This window comes from Nanorana parkeri, unplaced genomic scaffold (assembly GCF_000935625.1).
Source record: "Nanorana parkeri isolate BGI_ZX_2015 unplaced genomic scaffold, ASM93562v1 scaffold908, whole genome shotgun sequence".
In the NCBI taxonomy this organism is placed as follows: domain Eukaryota; kingdom Metazoa; phylum Chordata; class Amphibia; order Anura; family Dicroglossidae; genus Nanorana; species Nanorana parkeri.
The window spans coordinates 271896-292194 of NW_017307176.1; the positions used below are offsets into that span (position 1 = coordinate 271896).

General features: G+C 40.1%; 1 protein-coding gene across 1 annotated transcript in view; it reads left to right on the forward strand.

Moving 5' to 3' along the window:
* The window catches only part of MYOZ1 (myozenin 1), a 26261-nt gene extending 5989 nt beyond the window's left edge, over window positions 1–20272 (forward strand). The window contains exons 2-6 of the mRNA XM_018566005.1: window positions 6394–6511; window positions 8320–8510; window positions 16844–16940; window positions 17598–17775; window positions 19634–20272. Of these exons, the coding sequence (XP_018421507.1) occupies window positions 6442–6511; window positions 8320–8510; window positions 16844–16940; window positions 17598–17775; window positions 19634–19865 (768 nt within the window). The 5' untranslated portion in view covers window positions 6394–6441 and the 3' untranslated portion in view covers window positions 19866–20272. The remainder of the gene's footprint in view (window positions 1–6393; window positions 6512–8319; window positions 8511–16843; window positions 16941–17597; window positions 17776–19633) is intronic.
* The last annotated feature ends 27 nt before the right edge of the window (window positions 20273–20299 follow it).

Here is a 20299-nt window from a genome sequence, read left to right on the forward strand (position 1 = left end):
TCACCAAATCATTGATCTTGGGTAGTGCATCAGGCGTAGTGTGCTTTGGGTTATCTAATGTAAAAAAAACAATATACCCACACATACCTGGCTCACAACTATGTTCACAATACAGGCCACATTTCTGCGTTGCCAGCATTGGGCATGTACCTAGGGCAGCATGGGTGCCAGGGTGGAACACAGTCACCCACCCTTTATGTTTTTGAGTAACACATTGCCATATATAATAAAAAGTCCCAGATTGCTGCCATGCCCATCAGCATTGTTGCTGTTCCTGCATAGTTTGTGCACTTTTGTTGGTGGAATAATGTATTGTTAATATACGTGATGCCTATACACATTCAAAATTCTAGTATGCTAACTATAACATACTGATGTGATAAAGTAACAATAGATCTGCATATAAACAAGCACAGTTTGGTAAATGCATGGATTTTTTAATATATATTCACTAAGGACATTCAGATACCAGTTCAGATACTCAGCATTTTCACGAGAACTACCAGGGTTGCAGGAGTTGCAGCTGCGACTGGGCCCTGACGCTCTAGCACTGTCCCCAAAGAATTAGTCTGTATTGATTTAGAAAAACATGACACTAAACAAAATGTATCAGTGATTGGATCTGTGAATTCTTGGACAGGTATCGGTGCTCGGTCTGGAAAAAATGGTATCGGTGCATCCTTCATATATATACAGTATATAAAAAACAAATCATACATTAAAACATGGATGCACAAATCCCAGGAGCCCCATAGCCAATGCTCCTTAAAAATGACAGCTGCCTCCTAACTTTTGAGTTTTTCTCTTGTCTAGTCTTGAAGCTGGAAAAGTATCTGTACTTGTACCAAGTACAGTACTTGGTATCTACACATCCTTAGTATTCACTATATATATAAACATAATAATATATTTTTTACTGTTTTTCATATTCCACTTTTAACATATTCCTTTTGCACTTTAAAATGTATTAAAATGTAAATATGTTTTTATTGTAAATATATCAGCTTCATATCAGTGATCATAAGCTTATGTCACACTATTGGTCCTGTCAGTTGGGCAACTCACCGGCAACAGGACTAGACATTGCAAAGAAACAACTTAACTGTTTCTATTGCATTATTATGTCGCTGGCTGGAGCTGCAAGGTATCGATCCCTTTCTAGCTATGGAAATGTTGTAGCTTATCAACAAGAGAAGGCGCAACGCCTTAGAAACAGGTAAGCAATTTCTTTGGCCTTTCTAGCAATCCTGTTGCTGATCAGTTGCTGACAATGACAGGATCACTAGTATGAATTACACTGAGCACAAATGTGTTTACTCATGCAAAACTTCATGCATGGAATTGCACATGCATACACTCATAATTATGTTGACAAGAGAGATTATCATTTTGGCTCACTGGCAAAGTGAGCCTAATTTTAATTATGAGGCTCCACCAAGACATCCTTCTGTAGTACACAGCTCTGAATTTTCCACCCATTGTAGGATTCTTGCTGTCTCCATAATACCAAAAAAAGAGATTATATATATGTGACATGTTCAAAATGTTTGATATCCATTTTAAGTGTATGTACTATCTCATTCTTAAGGTATCTAAACTATCTAAACATCCCTTACACATACCACAGTTAGCTATGATGAGGTCAGATGTCACTGAAACATGTAAGCAAGAGTGGCGTTTATCCTGTGTGATGAAGTAAATAAAGAAGATTTATACTGGACACAGTGAGTGCTTGACTCTTGATGTTGGCACCAAAAAAAAAGTTACACAGTACATAATCACGTAATGTGAGTTTGAAGGCCCATCTAGAATCGCATGTCAGAGTTTGATGATTTCTTTGGATTACAAAAATATCACAATAGGAAAACATTTACTGGGACTGTTGATGTTAGCATCATTGCAGTGTTTCTTGGATAGCAATTTATGAACTTATTTATTTGTCATCTTGAGTGAAATTTTGTAGGGATCCTATTCATGCTCTAGTTAGTGGGCAGAAATACTAATCTACCAATAATTAGGCCATACAAGGGAAAGAGACATTGGGAGCTGATTAGAATCTATTTGGATTTAAAATGGCCAGGATGGAAGATGCAGCTGCACCATGGCAAATCTTGCCTAAGCATGCAGTCACCATAAGACCAATTATATTGTCCTGAGCAAAGTATGGCAGCTTGCAAAATAAGCTAAGTGTCCAGGTCTAACATTTAAATAAACATGGTGTTGTCAAATCTCTGAAGATGGTAAAGACAAGGTAATCCAAAACTAAAAACAAGTGTTGGATAGTCCTTTTTATGTATGGAAGCCTTGGAAGATACACAGTTTTTAGAACTAACTAATCAATGATAAATTCCTGTGACGTTAGCTAACATCTGACCCAGAACAAGTAAAGAAGTAATTAATTATGACAATGAACATAAAGGCATTGAAGCCAGACACAGTGAGAATTACATTGTTTTACCCATAGACATGGAAATGATCACTCAGCACTAGAAAATTCCCATTATTACTAGTAAAGGTGCCCGTGCCACTCCCCCCCCAGTTACTACAAAGCATGGATCTGCTTCATTACAAGTGATTATTAGTCCACGTATAGTCTAGTGCAGCAAAACACATCAACAAAGACCATGATCCTGCCACAATTTGAGAATTACAAATATATTTAATTCAAGGGACTCTATATTGTTTTTAAAGATGTTTAACCCCTTCATGACTGAGCTTGTTTTTAGTTTCTGTTCGTAAATGACTGACACACTTTTGACATTTTTGCTGTGTGATTCTTCCACGTCAGTAATGTGAACTTGATCAGCTCAATGTACATTTATTCAAATTTATATAATAATGTTTTCAAAACTTTCTTTCTGTGTTTAGCTTGTAAATGTATGTGTGGTTCATGTTTGTTCATTACATGTGCTGCTCATTTTTCCAAATGAGCAGCACAGCACAAGGAGTATGTTGCAATGCTCTGCTGTCAATACAAGTCAATCAGTTAGCACAGATGAATAAAAAACTAGAGAAACAGAGATTATCCAGATATGATGATCAAACACCCTTATGTGAAAATATCTACTGGAGGGAGAATCAATGAAATGGCACACATGTACAAATAAACGTTGAAGTTGCAATTCCAAATGTGAACATTATTATTATTATACAAGATTCATATAGCGTGAACAGTTTGGGCAGTGCTTTACAAAATGGAGGGAGACAGTACAGTTAGAATACAATTTCAATATAGGAGGGTTGGGAGGGCCCTGCTCATGAGAGCTTACAATCTAGTAGGAGAAGTAAAAGGACCGTTATTATGTCGAGGTGGGATAGGCTTCACTGAAGAGATGAGTTTTCAAGGATCACCTAAAGGTGGACAGAGTAGAAGATAAGCGGACAGATTGATATAGGGAGTTTCAGAGGAAAGGAGACACTCTGGAGAAGTCCTGGAGGCGAGCATGGGAGGAGGTGATGAGGGAGCTGAAGAGCAGGAGGTCTTGAGAGGAGCGGAGAGGATATTTTGGGTGATATTTTGAGATGAGGTTGGTGATGTAGCTGGGAGCAGAGTTTTAGATGGCTTTCTATGTAGTTGTTAGTGTTTTGGATTTTATTCGTTGGGCAATTGGAAGCCGTTTGAGAGATGGGCAGAGAGGGGTGGCGGACACTGAACAGTTGGTAAGGTGGATGAGTCTTGCAGCAGCATTCATGGTAGACTGAAGGGGGGATAGCCTGTGTAGTGGTAGGCCAACAAGGAGGGAGTTACAGTAGTCGAAGGGAGAGATTGAGTTTGAGGAAGTGGTGTGACATCTTTGCTGATATGGCAGTGAGTAGATAAGTGATGCATGAGGAGACTTCCTACCCCACACTGAATGGCTATCTCCTGCTCTGTCTGCCTTTAGGTAATCCCTGAAATCTCAACTGTTCAGGAAGCTTATCCTCAAACAACTCATCCACACACCTTTTTGCTACATTTTGTATCACATGCCCTTCCCTTTTAGATTGGGAGCTCTCATGAGCAGGGCCCGTTCTAACCGTCCTGTCTTGAATTGTATTATAACTGTAAAGTATTCCTTTATTTTATAAGGTCCTGCACAAACTGTTGGCACTATATAAATCCTGTATTGTAATGAAAATAACCATATTATTCCCATGTTGCGCTTTTAAAGTTCCTCTAATCTCCACCCTTTGCGCCAAATCCTGCTATTGCCTGATCTTAAACAGTTCCATTAACTTCAGTGGAAAGCTTTATAAAGCAACTGCAGTCTATAGTATGCCTAATGAGGAGATTCACTCTCTCTATATGTCCTGCTAACCATCTTCACAGGTATAAAAAGTGACAGGAAATCCAAAAGTTTACAGTAATGGCCAGGACAGCAGTGGTCCCAGTGACAACTGTCTAAGAGGGGATTGCGCCTCACTTTGGAAAAACTTACCAATTTCCTTGTGTGTGTTTGGGACACGCAGTGAAGGGAAATCTCCCTAAAGGGACACAGACAAAGAAAAAACTGACCAGGCGTTTAACTATTCCCCACTCCATATTTTCTTCATATTATTTTGTTTCATATTTTACTTTAATCAACACAGAAAACAGTAAACCAACACAGGAACTTGAAATAGTGAATCTCTACTGAGGGACTCTGAGATTATGTATAACTTCACATGCCAGGCACCCTAATTACTTTCTACCCAAAACAAACTAGTAGGTGGCATTTTACAATATCTAAATATTTAATTCTTCCTTTCAGCAATGCAAGCTAAATATTTAATTTGTATGCTAAAACGCTTTTACATTTACAGCATTTATATAAAAACATCAGTGTGAACTCTCAGTTAACCCGTTAATTGCATTTCAGTTGTTGACACTAAGGTGTTACTAAAGGATCTAAGGTGTTACTAAAGAATCTAAGCTTCCAAACCGCTAGCCCCACCCCCCCTGCATGGGTGCCTCCATCAGCTAGACAGCTGCTGTGGAGGCACCCGTGTGTGCATGCTCACAGCCGCGCCCACACCTAGCTGTGTGCATCTATATACACACACAGCATGCGGCCGGCCGTGCCCCCACCCTTGCAGTCACAGTTTGACTGATGGCAGAAGGAGCCTATGGATCCTCTGCCCTCAGTAGTCTCCCACAAAACCAGGAAGTTCGGGAATCCCCAAATATCTTCCCAGTCGCGGTGGAGGATATAAGCAGTTACAGGTAAGTGTGGGGGGAACGGGGGTTTTAGAAAAACACTGGGTGTTTTTTGCCTTAGTGTAGAAAATGCATTAATGGAAAAAAAAAACCCCAGCCTTTAGTACTACTATAAATAAACAACTTTGTGAATAATATAGCACATACATATCAAAATCCAAGTGTCAAACTTCAAGCAGACGCAGTCCAAATTGTCCAAATCAGTGCAATGGAATTCCATGAGAAATTATAGCTCAACCAATACAAGTCAATTCAATGTGTGTGAGTGTGTCCACTATCACTCCAAGACAGACACTCACCCTCAAGTGTAGACCTGAGGGTGAGCATTTTAATCTCTCCCTTAGTAGATCCTCTTTATTGAACCTCTGAATTTCTTTCCTTGACCAATTAATGTGCAATCATAGAAGGCAAATATACACACATATATATATATATGTGTATATATATAATTTTTTATTTTTTTAAATAGTGATTATAATGCAGATTTATTAAAGTGGCATAAAATACTCAAAAGCAACTCAAAAATACAAAGTAGGAACAAGTGGATGCACTTCGATCATCATCTACTTCTTTGCGTGATGGCATGGATGCATGATAACATCCCTGCCTCCACCAAACACCTTTCATCAAAATAATTTCATCAGGGAATATGGTGAAGAGAAGTAACAGGTCAGGTCATTGTTATGGTCACTCCTTTTGAATATATTGCACCGTTTGTCATCAACTGCTCATATTCTATTTAGAACACCAGCACTTAATAAAAATTATAGCAAAATGTACAGTTACTTCACATGTCCTTAGCGCAGCCCTTTGGTCCTTTGATTTTTTTTTTTAACCAGAATTGTCTTGGTTATCTCATTTTAAACATGTAAAAATAGACATTTTTCAGTGACTTTCGTCTTTCCTGTGCTACTTCAATAACCATAGGCCCGTGTGGTCATGCAGTTCTATGCATCTTGTATTAAATAAACAAGGGTTTCTATTTATAACGGAGAGCAGTTAACAGGACATCACAGTAAATATTCAATGATGCGTCTGCATTTTATGTTTGTTTTTGTTTTTTTACAGTCATTAAAATAAATGTGGCTTTGTTTGCTTCAGAACTCTGAAGCAGAGAGGACATTTATAAGGAGCATACTGAAGCTGTGCTCTGTCATCAGTATAATAATTTTTGCACTGCTGCTATTTATATTAAATATGTATTACTAATTATTTAACAATTTCTTTCTCAATAGGATAAAAATCAAAACAAAGCCTTTTTAGTTATGCCATTATCAGGAACTCCAGCACCAAACAAGAGGAAAAAGTCCACAAAACTCATCATGGAACTAACTGGTAAGTATGTATATAACCTATTTCCAGCTGTGCTATTTGTGTACAGTAATGTGGTATTTAGAAATGTGCCACCATAACTGAACTTGATTTGTAGCCTTCATCCCTGTGTCCCCCATTACAAAATTAAGGAAGAGGCACGCCTTTGTTCCTTAATTGCATTATGACATCATGGGCATCTCACACAACACACCTTGATGAGATAATTTGCCACAAGTGACATGATGTAATTGCAAATACATATCAGGAGTCTATTCAGAATACTGGTGCAATTTTCCAGTTATCACTCCAGTCGTCTTGCTATGGAGGTTGTCAATAGCCTCCATGTATACAACAACCTTGTGAAATGTGGTAATCATTCAGTCATATAGTTCAATGCTAAATTTATTATTGTAAGATAAAAATTGGAATCTGCCCTTTTCCATGCTTTCATTTTGCCCATATTCTGGCCGGAACGCACTGGATTGCAAATCGGATGGCTCAATTTGTTGTGGGGCGGAAGGGGGCATGACGGTCCATTGAAGTGAATTGCACCGCAGCCACGCCCTCCAGCCGCAATGCAATTGGCCGCAGGGGACCGCAAGGCACATCAATGCCTGCGGTCTGGTCCAGTCAGATCAGAAAAAATAGTGCTTGCAGCATTTTTTCTGATCGGACCGCACAGCAGGCAGTGATGTGCCTTGCGTTCCCATGCTGCTGATCGCATTGCGGCCGGAGGGCGTGGCTGTGGTGCCATTAACTTCAATGGATCGTCACGCAACCTCCCGCCCCACAACAAACTGAGCCGTCCGCAATGCGATCCAGTGCGTTCCAGACAGAATCGGGCTGGAACGCACTGAGGATGGTGTGAACAAGGCCTAACTGACGTATTAATATTTTATGGCCATCAGAACAAAAGCTGTCAACACAACAGTTGGAGACCCTGAGCACTGTCTGGGTAAAGTGTATCTAAACCCAAAAAAAACCTAATATATAATTAATATATTGCACTTTACCAGTGTTTAAATGTAGTGGCTGCATTAGGTTTTTATAGGCTTTTTTTCACCTGGTGATCTGGCCAGTAACACAGCTTCTGTCTTAGGGTGCTTCACTCTAGGGAGGAGCAATGGAGCCACGGAGGAGCAATGGAGCCACCCTTGGACAGAAGCATTGTCAACCTGTAGGGAGTGTAGTGTTAGATACACTAGCATATTTAGATTGACTTGATTAACAAATTAAATGTGAATTCCAGCTAACAATTTTTACGCAGTTACAGTAACAGTTTGTTTTCCTTTTTGGATAAAGATTTTACATAAATAAATAAATAAATGCTGATCATTGTAAGCACTCCTGTCAATGTTAAATGGTTTGTCTCAACCTTCTATCTGCCACTTATGTTGGACGTAGGTTAAAGGTAGTTGAAAAACAGCAGACTTACTAGTGGGATCAGCAGATGAAAATAAGAAAAAAAAGCCTAAAGAAAAATGAATTTAAGGATTGGTAAACTTCAATATATTGTTTTTGGGTTTAGATACCCTATGGCAAGATATTTATTCTTCAGGAAAACCACAACTGAGAGCAGAGAGAAACAGATTGTAGTGTCATTACTGAAAGGAGTGAATAAGGAGATATTTCCTGCAGTGTAGACTGATATATTAGAGAACAGAACTATCCAATGACTCTGGAATCCCTATAATCTCCTGATAATACCATGATAATCTTACAGTATTTGCCCAAGGCTTGGATCACAATATAATGTTTTTACTGACAGTTATAGGTGGATAGGATTTTAAAGAGTAATATTTAACATCTAACGACTGTTATTGTTTTAGCTTTAACTGACGGAGAACATGATGCCTCCAGGCTAAACTTAGGGAAGAAGATCAGTGTCCCCAGGGACATTATGCTGGAGGAACTCTCTTTACTGAGCAATAAAGGCTCCAAGATGTTCAAGCTTCGCCAAAAGAGAGTGGAAAAATTCATCTGGGAGAACAATCCAGATGTGTTCACTGACAACTCCTTGGTAAGGATGTAAAGTGTTAACATCTTGATATATAGATGTTTGTCATTATCACTTTGAGTTCTTGAATGGTCACTTGGGGTCGAACATGCCAATATGACGTGGCTAGAATGTATTAATGCTGCAGTATTTGAATAAAGCATGAAGGCAAATGCTATAATTACACTTCAGATATGCCAGCGTTCACAGGGTACAAGGAATCTAATTATCACAGACTTTCAACTATCATTTTTTTATTTATATAGCACGGACATATTATTTGCAGCAGTTCACAGGATGGTATACAGTAAACACAAAGGGACTGGTAAAGTTTACCTATACTTAGATAAAGAATGGAGCTAATAAAAAAATCTTAGTAGATAATAATTATAACCAGAATTATAACCAGAATGAGAGCTTATGAAAAGTGGTCTCATTATTTTACATCTGATGCCTGTCTGCTTTATAAGACTCCCTGCAAATCTAATTTAAATTTTACCTCTGGACGGAAAGTGCAGATTTTACCTACAACACCACCTATTGATGAAACCTAATATTGACACTCATCCATTTAGGTTCAATAACATTCTATTAGCATGTTATATCAGACAGAGAGGCACTTTAGTGCCTTAAGCAATATACAATGGTATAATTGCCAGTTAGTCAGATATCTTCTAGATACAGGAGTAGATAAGTTTGTATTTTGAGTGAGCACCAGGGACCTTTGAGACTCTAGCACAAGAATTTTTTCAAGGGGCCACATGAGAAACTTGGACTGTTGTGGAGGACCAACACATTACTGGGAAGGTGAGTAGTCACACAAGCACATATGTAAATTGATTAAAAATCTAATAGGGGCAACTAATGTAGGGGGCACTCCCATGGATGCAACTAATATAGTTTTCCGCATCAGAGTCCCCCCATACATTGGTTGTTCCCATCAGAGTGCACCAGTACTTTGATGGAGGCAACTAATGTAAAGGGGCACTCTGATGAGGACAACTAATAATTAGTTGTCCAAATCAGAGTATCTCCTTAAATTGATTGTCCCCATCAGAGTACCCTCTTATTTTCGTAGTTAATGTAAGGGGCATGCTGATGGGGACAACCAATGTAAGGGGGCACCCTGATGGTTACAGCTAATTATTAGTTGTCCCCATTAGAGTAACCCTTTACATTGTTTGTCCCCTTTAGCGTGCCCCTTTATATTACTGTACTCACATACCTTATTTTCCTACTTTATTAGTAGGCTAGAGGCAGGAGCCAGGAGGGGGAGCAAGCTACAAGAGAGGACGGAAGAAGATACTCTTCCATCCACCTGTAATGTTAGGGGCAGGGAACATATTTGATCTTGCTGGATGTCAATAACTGGTTGCCAATGACTACACCATTGACTTCAGAGGAGGTGGATACCTGACATCATTGGCTGCTAGGCCGCCAGCGCCAGATACTTTCAACAACCTGAGCCCTAGAAATTGCCACTGAATTGGATTGATTTACTAAAGGCAAATAGTCAGTCAGTTCACTTTGCAAGGGAATTTGCACTTTGCAGAAAAATGTCCCCTTAGTTTAGTGAATGAGAAGCTCTGCTGCCTTCCATCACCCAATCATGTGCAAGCAAAAATTGTGTTGTTTTTTTTTCTTGCACATGATTGGGTATTCTTTCAAAGTGAAATTTCACCACATTCACCAAGGTAAGGGAAACGTTCCCTGCAAAGTGCAAACTCCCTTGCAAAGTGAACTGACTATTTGCCTTTAGAAAATCAACCGCAATAAATCATAAACATCCCAATAACTGCAAACTATTTATGATACTTGCATTTGTGAAAAGGGTCAAGCAATTTAATATTTTTTCAAATTAATTCAATTTTTTAAAAAATTTCAGATACGGCCTAAAACAAAGTGGCTGTATGTTTTGCATGCGGGGAAGGGAGTATTGTTACCAGAAAGGTAACAGAAAGCACCTTTTTGTGTTAATACAAGATGGGGTAAAAAGCAGATTAATTTCTGCTGAAATTGCAAAGTTCCTTTAAGCTGCTAGGGTGTCCTCTAGATATTTATAATAGCGTAGCCCTTTTCTACAATGAAGGGTTCCCATCTATCTCTTCTGCACCAGTGTGAAAATGGTATTAAATTTAGATCACAAGCTTCATGCTAAGAGACTAAGAACTGAGGCTTAAACAGAAGGTCCTCCTTGAGAGTTGTCTAACTCAACTGGCATGTGTTGTTGGTAGACAGTAACATTTAGAAGGGTCTCTGCTATGTTGTAAGAGTCTGTTCATCAGGATGGTGGAAATAGAAACACATATGGCAGTCTCAATCATCCCTTTAAAGAAAAAGAAGCTAGGAAAATTATTGTGTCATCCTTTAAAATAAGAGTCAATATTACGAACAACTAAAAACGTTGCATTTATAAAAATGCAGTTATAATTGACTACTAGTTTTTACATTATTCAACATTTATTAAACGTTTAATATTGAATATGTAAATACGTTGATTTCTTAGCTCAGAACATCTACCTGACAAATTGTGAAGTTATCTTAAATTGTGGGAATTACATAAAAAGTAGTCAAATTTAGTATATCTTTCATTAAAAAAATCTAGAATGGTTTTATTTTTTGTTTAATTTTGTCTTAAAAAGCAACCTGAGGTCATTGGTACAGAACTACACCAGCATTATCGGGAGCTGCACCTTTAATATACTCCTCTTGGTGTTAGGTGCAGGACAGGTTACTTGCCCATTGCACCTTTTCCTCTGCTTGGTTTGGCGTATTTTATTTTGCTGGTTAAGCCTCTAAGCTCACAGGGTTATATAATCCCAGCGAGTCTCCTGCTTTTTACTTCTTGCATTTCTGTCTATATTTAGATGTTGGAACAGCTGTTCGGAAAGCTGGTTTACAGATTTTCTCTTCAGAGGCTACATTTACACTGTCTATGGTGAGATGTACAAGCTTATAGGTCATTTATGCACAAATGTTATAGGGGGATAACAATGTGCATATTTTCAGTAAATGAATGTTCTTAAAGGGAACCTGTCAGGATAAAATCATGAAAAACTGCAATGGCCAACTTGATTTTTAAAAATGCAAGCTCAGAGTCAACCATTCTAATGACTTGCACCATAGTGAGACAAAATGAAGGGTGGCAACTCCAAAGCTTGTACTTTAAAAATCAAGCCTGCAGCTCTCATATTCCTATCCTGACAGTTTCACTTAAAGGAGAACTATGGGGTTAGGGCTTTTCCCCATAGTTCTCCGTAGAGTAACGGGAGGACACAAACTAGCGTCCTCCCGTCACCCTAAGCTCAGTATACCGCGAGCTACAGCTCGCGTTATACTGAGACGCCGCAGTATACCGCGAGCTGTAGCTGTATACTGAGATGCCGCAGCTAAAGCGGATCCCGACAATTATGTCTGGATCCGCCCAGCTGCGTGAGTGACAGCTGGCTCTGCCTATCTAGAGGCAGACCCAGCTGTACCCGCCCCCTTCCCCGTCCGTTCCGCCAGTCAGCGCTGGAGGATCGGAGCGGGGAGGGGGGAATCCAGTCCCTCCCCTGTCATGGCAGAGTGCCATGACAGGATCGAGAGGTGAGCGAGCGCCGGTATGTGTTCGCTCACTTCCCGATCTACTTAGCCGACCTGTGGCAGTTTCATTGTCACAGGTCGGCTAGAACTATGAGGTGAGTGCAAAGCACTCACCTCATAGTTCTCCTTTAAGGCCCCTTTTAGATGGCTTCTCCCATCGGGTCTGCCTGTCAGTTTTTAGGTGCACCCAATCGGTTGACCAATGCAAGCCTAGGGCAGCCATCTGTAAACGAACAAGCGTCCGCTTACACCCGGTTACCCCCCATTAAGACATTAAAGCAGGGGAAATAAAAAAGATTAGAGTAGTCTCCAGAACAAGATGTGAAGGTAACTCATCTAATGAGACCAATAAAAACCGTCTTACACATCTACTTTTTTATTATTCAGCCCGCAGCCAAAATCCTAACAGTATATGGCCAACCTAAGATGGGAGTTCCCCTCACTTTGGGGGAGACTTCCTCTCATTTCTTGCTGTGTTTCCAGGACACAAAATGAAAGGAAATCTCTTCATTGGGACACAAACAGGAAAAAAATGAATTGATTAGGGTTTTAATCGAGGACGACATTCACAAATTTTTAAATTGTTGTATTTGTTAAATTTACTGATATTACCGGTAATAAAGGTGGTGATACACTGTGCAAATTTTGGGCGGTTCTTTCGGCCGGCATCCCCCAATCAGCTGATCGAAGGAGCTGGTCTGACAATCTTTCTAGGAACAAAGCCGGTAGCCAATGAACTTCCTCTTTCAGGTCTGCTCCTCTGCTGATTGACAGTAGGCAGAAGGCTGGTGCCATCACTAGGGGTCAACCATTATCAGGCCTACTGCCTGCTGTTTACATTTAGCTGCCGATATTGGTTATCTGACTTAATTCAAAACAATATAAGTTATACATACGCTTCATTAAGCTGTATGTATAACGTATATTGAGAAAGAAGGTATATTGTTGAAAGTGCAGTAACCAGTGCAACCAATCAGATCTCATAATACAGCTTATGAAGGAAAGACGATTAGTGATTGGATGCTATGATGTACTTCCCTTTTTCTTACTGTCCTTTGATGAACCAAACAGTGTAAAGTGCAGGTAAATATTCAAGGGTTTATATGCTTTATGTATAGTAGTGAATACTGGCAAGGTATATGCACTAAGGACATACCATACATGCAATAAAGAAGCTGCAAATCAAATATATTAAGCAATGTTTAACAGTGGGTGACTAATTAGCATTCATTCTCACATGATGACATATAGTAAGGTTTCTGTCCTTTTACTCCTCTTTCCTTAAAACTTTCATAGACTAAAGTATATTATATTCAATACTTCCCAGTACCCAAACCTTTATTACATTGTCAAGGAAATGTTCCCTTAGCTTAGCGAATGAGAAGAAGCTCTTCTGACTTCCAGCATCCAATAACGTGCAAGCAAAATACAGTTTTTTTGTTTTTTTTCCTTGCTTGTAATTGCTTATTCTTTGCAAAGTGAATTTTCACCACATTCACTAAGCTAAGCGAAAGCTCCCCTGCAAAGTGACGGTAATATCAGCCTTTAGTAAATCAACCCTATGTCTTTTGAATTGAATGAATTGAATTGAATGTGACATTTTTAAAGATTTGCCATTAAGGATATATTTTTCAGAGATTGCACTACAAATAAATGCTAATAAAGCCTTACTATCAATGGATTTTCCCCTTTCTACTAAGGCACAGAAGAAAAATCATCAGATCAACCTTAAATCATCTCTGAATTGGTGCTTTCCTTCCATCTGGAGGGTGACTACTTTTGTTCACCATGGTCCCTGTGTGTGTTGTAAAGTAGCCACCACTCCAAACTCATTCCTGTGATGGACTACAATCTCACGTTTAGTTTACTCATTTGTATTGGGATTGTAGTCCACCACAGGAGTAAGCTTGGAGTGGTGGCCACTTTACAACACACACAGGGACCATGGGAAACAAAAGTAGCCACCCTCCAGAAGGAAGGACAGTGTCAGCACCAATTCAGAGATGATTTGAGGATCTACAGCCGAGTGATACACAAATAAGATAAAATTTTGTTAATAGTTAAAGGAGAACTGCACAAAAAAATTAGTATTAACCCTTGCAGTGGGGCTACCCCCGCACTTCAAGAGTTAAAGGAGAATTATGAGGCGAGTGATTTTGCCTCAGCCTCATAATCTGAGCCGACCTGTGACAATGAAACTGTTACAGGTCGGCTTAGTAGATTGGGAAGTGAGCGAACACATACCGTCGCTCGCTCACTTCTCGATCTATCCGTGCAGAGAGCCGTGACTGTCACTCACGGCTCCCTGCAGGGATTCCCCCCTCCCCTGTCCAATCCTCCGGCACTGACTGGCGGAACGTACAGGGGAGGGGGCGGGCACAGTTGACTCTGCCTCTCGATAGGCAGAGCCAGCTGTCAATCCCGCAGCTGGGTGGATCTCGACAGCAATGTCGGGATCCGTCCCGGCTGCGGTGTCTCAGCTCGCCGTATATTGAGCTTTGGGTCACGGGAGGACGCTAGTTTATGTTCTCCTGTGACCCTCAGGAGAACTATGGGGTAAAGCCCTGACCCCATAGTTCTCCTTTAAGTGCTCATTTGTGTGTAGGTAAAAAAAAAAAGTAAGACTCACCCAAAGCTCCAAGCTGATTTCTTCTTAGACTGGTCCTTCCATTGTCTCTCTCCCTCCTCTGCAGCAGTCTAAGGTCCTGTCAATCATCAACGTCTATAAAGTGGGAGGAATTTATCAAAACTGGAGCAGACAAAATCTGGAGCAGTTGCCCATGGCAACAAATCAGTTTCTCTCTTTAGTTTGTTCAGTAAAGATTTGAAAATGAAAAAGAGAGAAGCTGATTGGTTGCCATGCACAGTTGCTCCAGATTTTGTCTGCTCCAGTTTTGATAAATTCCCTTTAATGTATAGACATGAGAATGCTGAGGAACATTCCTATCCTGCTGTGGAGGAGGAGGAGATAGGCTGGAGGGAGCACTGTGACAGCTAGCCAGCTCGGAGCTTCAGGTGATTATATCTTTGTTGTTTTTGTTCCTAGACACAAATGAGCAATTAACCCTTGCACTGCTGGGGTAGCCCCACTGCAAGGCTTATTAAAAAGTTTTTGTGGAGTTCTTCTATAAGGTATTTTAATGCATTTTTAGGCCTTATTCACACGAGAAACGGCCAGCACGTACAGCTCTGTGCTGCATGCACGGCCATATCAGGCAGCTCCCGGGAAGGACAGGTGCTGCGTGTGATTTGTACGCAGCCCCTATTTTTCTCTAGGGGACAACGCGGCCATACGCCGCCCTACGCTTACATCAAGTGCAGGTCCGTATGGGTGCGTGTGTCCCGGCTCGGAACGCAGACAGGATCCATCCTGTCAGCGTACGAGTACGGACAACCGCACGGACATGCAGAGCGGGTGAGCGCAGGGTGGCGTACGGCCGCGTAGTCCCATAGAGAAGGACAGGGGCTGCGTACTAATCCCGGGAGCTGCCTGATATGGCCATGCATGCAGCACGGAACTGTATGTGCTGGCCGTTTCTCGTGTGAATGAGGCCTTAAAGTGACATTAAACCCTCAGATTTTTTAACATAAAACAATACTTTACTGTAATCCATGGTTGTTTCCCTTCTCTTTGCTGCTCTTCCTTTTAAATCCGTATCTCTTCTCATGCTCTGCAGAACTTCTGTTTTGCAGCAGACTGCCTTGTCTCTGAAATGGATACATGGGGGGTGATTTACTAACCTAAACACACGCACGCACTAGGTGCGTGTGATTTTTACACAGCAAAACGTATTTATCAACCAAAAAGTCTCTAAAAGCATATTTCCACTAATGCCATATATGGAAAAATCATGCACATGATGCATATATAATGTTGCTTCACAGTTTAGACAAAAATGGTTAGCTCATGCATTTACATTCCTGCATTCATCAACGCAAGCAATATAGGGGTTTTAGGTGTCTAGGGGTAACCATCAGAAGCTCCAGACTCACCGGACCTTGTAAAAGTAGCAATGCAGATCCACCCGACCACATCAGATAACCACTGATGTACCAGACAGTCCTGATGGATGCAGATCCCCAATCCAGGAAAGACACCGACCATGCTCTGAAGCCCACATAGTTCCAGAGTACCTCAAGAGCCTGCACTGGTCCTGGTTCTCTTCCTCTTATCATCTCTCAGGCCTCCTCCATTTTGGAGGCCTCAGGGAAACCTTTTCCCTCGCTTCAGCCCATGCCCATCCCCAGACCTCGGCCTAGCCTGGGGGGCAGGCTGAACAGGACCCAGCCCTAATCCATGGCTGGTCCTGGCGAGAGAGAGCACATGGCAGCTCCAATCAATATATGTACACTGTCCCAGCAGGCACCACTGGCTGAGAGAGCCCTAGTGATTGGCTGCTGTACTGTACATACATTACAGTATCCACCATTGGCTGTCCTATACTATGACAGAGTCTCACTCCGCCCAGGGGGTACAAGCAATGTTAGACACCTGGGATTAACTATTTAGTCGCCACTACAAATCCAGCCAGGCTGTCTACAGCCCTGGCTATCACTCAATGCTTAGTAGTCACATCACAAAAGGTGATGGGCGCTACACTAGTACAATGCTAACCTGCTACTTTACGCAAACCAAAACAATCTAGCTAATCCTGCTAGAAAAGAAGAGCAAATCAATATACCAAATCAGATATTCAATCTAAAATAGGTAATTTTTTGGTTAACTGTACATTAACATATCTTGCTACAATGTAAATTATTTTCGTACCTAGCTTCTGAGTGAAAGGGTCCAGTTGACCACTTGCCAGATCAGAGATGTGAAGATAGGTCACCAGCACTGGAAGATCTGCAAGATCATTCATGTGCACGGTAAATTATAGGGCACGATTTATGGCAAAATGATATTACTTCCATAATGGTTAAAACATTTAATGTTGTAAACATAATGCCATGAAGTTTGTCAGCTGATTTTTTAAAAGGGAATCTGTATTGGGGTTGTTCTGCTTTATGATTGCAGGGTGGAGAATCAGGAGGAGCAGTAAAAATGAGGGCACCAGGAATGTTGGAGTGGAATAATTTGGATTCCATAGGACTATTTTATCACTAAACTTTGTGTGTGATTTTAATCTTGAAAAAGGAAAAATCTGCAAAATCAGTACATTGCTGCTTGCTCGGCCTTTAATTACATTCCGAACTTGCCAGCCACTATCGGAAAATGTAAACGGTTAATGTAGAGCAACCAAAGCAGCAAAGACTATATTTGTTTTTGTACTGTATCAGGCAGGTTCTATATCACATATAGATGGTTTATTTAAATTTTTTCTCAAACCTCCTTTTAGCTTTATTAAACTGCCATTAGCACAGCTGTTATATCTCGTTCAGTTTTTACATTCTGCTTCCTTTTATTCTTCTCCCTTTTCTGCAGTTTTTGCTGTTCTAGAAGACTCTTATTTTGCTTTCTGTTTTCTTTTTGCCCCTTTTACATTAAATACTTTATTTTATGCTTTACCCATTGCGTGATTTCAGATGGTCAGTCAGGACAACCAGGAAGTGAAGGTGGAAAACAGATCACTATTTTTAAGACCTACCTTTCCCCATGGGACAAAGCTTTGGGAACTGACCCACAGCAGGCAACCAAACTTAGCGTAAACTTGTTGGACTATGGTTCCAAGGCTGAACTTAGCAAATTCAAATCATTCAACAGGTAAGAACGTACGCTCAACAACTTTTCCATTGGGTGATATTCCACATAATAATAACAACTAGCTTTATCTGAATAGTGGGAATTGGGTTATAACATTCATATTATTAGAGAACAAAAAAAGAGTTGATTTCACTTTCCCAAAAACTACACACAGTTTTTAAAAATAAAAGAGATTTTCCTTGTGGAATTTATGAACATCCAGAATCTTTATTATCTTATTAGAATCTTATTATGTATAAGTGAATTTTATAAACAATCGAAGCCTTTACCAAGCATATAGTAAATATTAGATGGCAGGTGTTTGTTAGGAATCAATTCATCTGAAAAAGGTCTTGTTTTCATATATGGGCCCGCAGGCTTCAGTTGCTGGTCAGGGATTTTGTATTGCTTCAGTACTTGATGTCTATACATCTAAATTGTATGTGCCAAAACATTTTCTTCTAGATTTAGATAGAATAGGGAAATATTACAGCCCTTGTCAAGTTTTTATTGCTGTGTTCTTGGTGGGTTGGTTCACCCTCCCTATTTGTTCCAATTACCATTTTAACCAAGACAGAAAGTGATGGGAAATTCTAAATTTTACAGTTCCCACAAGATGTGAGGTTAATCTTCCATTTGAACTATACATACACTTCAATTAGTCATGGAGGGTATTGACACATTTTAAACCTGACCAAAAGAGCTTGGTGTGATTGATAGACATAAAACAGCATGTAATGTAAACCTTCACCATCTGAAGTTAAATTTGTTCATGTATTATCTTGATGTTGCACCAACATTTCGGCACAGGTCTTTATAAAGGTTTCCTGGAACTGTAAAGGATCCAGAGAAGAAGAACTAAATTAGTAAGGGAGATGGAGGGCCTTAACTGTAAAGAATGATAATCTGTTCTGAATTTATTTTCCTTGAGAAGGTTAAGGGGGAATACATTTTATGTTTATACACAAATAGAATAATGTGTTTGCCCAAAAAGATATTTGACACACTCAGTTATCTTCCGTGTCTTCTGTTGACAAAGCTTTCTCCATATGTATGTGCTAGAGAGTAGACCTCAGTTCCCATTATTCACAGGGCTGCAACAGGGCAAGCGCCACACTAGGTCTTGACTAGGGTTGCACAGATACCAAGTACAGTACTCGGTACAAGTACGAGTACATGTACCGATACTTTTGAGCTCTAAGACTACACTAGAGAGGCAGCTGTCATTTGTAAGGAGCACACGGAGCTCCTGGGATTTGTACATCTCTGTTTTAATGGACATAGTTACATAGTTACATAGTATTTGAGGTTGAATAAAGACATTAGTCCATCAAGTCCAACCTACACCGATAAATAAAGGGATGCACCGATACCAGTTTTGCAAGTACGAGTACTAGTACTTGCTGAGTACTTACAAGTATGAGTACTGATACATTTTTGTTTATTGTCATGTGACATTTTGTCTAAAACAATACAGACTAATGATTTCAGGACAGTGGTGGAGTGCCAGAGCCAGATCCCAGCTGCAATTGCTGCAACCCTGGTAGTTCTCATGAAAATGCCAAGTATCTGCACTGGTACTCGAAAAGTATCTGTGCATCCCTAGTCTTGACCCTTCCTCCCTGCACCGATCCCACCTGAACCACATGTCATGCAATGCAGTTGCATATCCTCTGCTACATTTTCCATAGAAATAGGATGTAAGCTTTCTGGTATTCTGACTTGAGAACATGCTGCTCATCATGGGATCACTTCTCATCATCTTGACATTCACTTAAGTAATAACTCTTTAAATACATCAATAGATGTTTTCAATGCATTTATAAAATGCCCTAAAAGATATTCAGTCTAATTAGGCTTATTTATCATTTGCCTTTAGGTCTGCAATGCCTTATGGAGGGTATGAGAAAGCATCAAAACTAATGACCTTCCAGATGCCTGAATTTGATGCTGGACCTGAACCTGAGGATGTGACTGTCTTCAACCCAAATGTCAACAGCAGGCCGTCCTTCAACAGGACACCAATTGGATGGTTGGGATCTGGTGACACCACAAACTACAACATTGAACTTAACGCGATGCCTGTTGATGGTGAAACAGACGAACTCTAAAGCTATCAGTCTTAAAGACAGAAAAAAAAAGTCTGTAGCCTGTAGGTGTAAAAGAATTTACAAATGAGACCTGTTCCACTGGCCATTAATCACTGGAAACGTGTGACACAATATCAGCCAGTGGTACAGGTCACATCAATGCCACATCCTAATGTGCTTTGTCTATAAAGCAGCCAGGCTTCCCCTTGTATGTTAATGTAAAAACATAGCTCTTTGCGGTGGTTTTTCTTAAAATGGAAAGCAAGAAAATTTTAAGCAGGTTATAGTAAGAGAGGATCGAGACAATGTACTAAGATAGATAGAAAATGGAATGAAAGCTTAATGTTTTGTGTACAGTGGCAAAAGGGACAGTCTGCAAACATGTAATCTATATTTTCCTCAAAATCCATGCTCTACACAAAAATATTTTTCATTAGTATATCTTAATAAACACA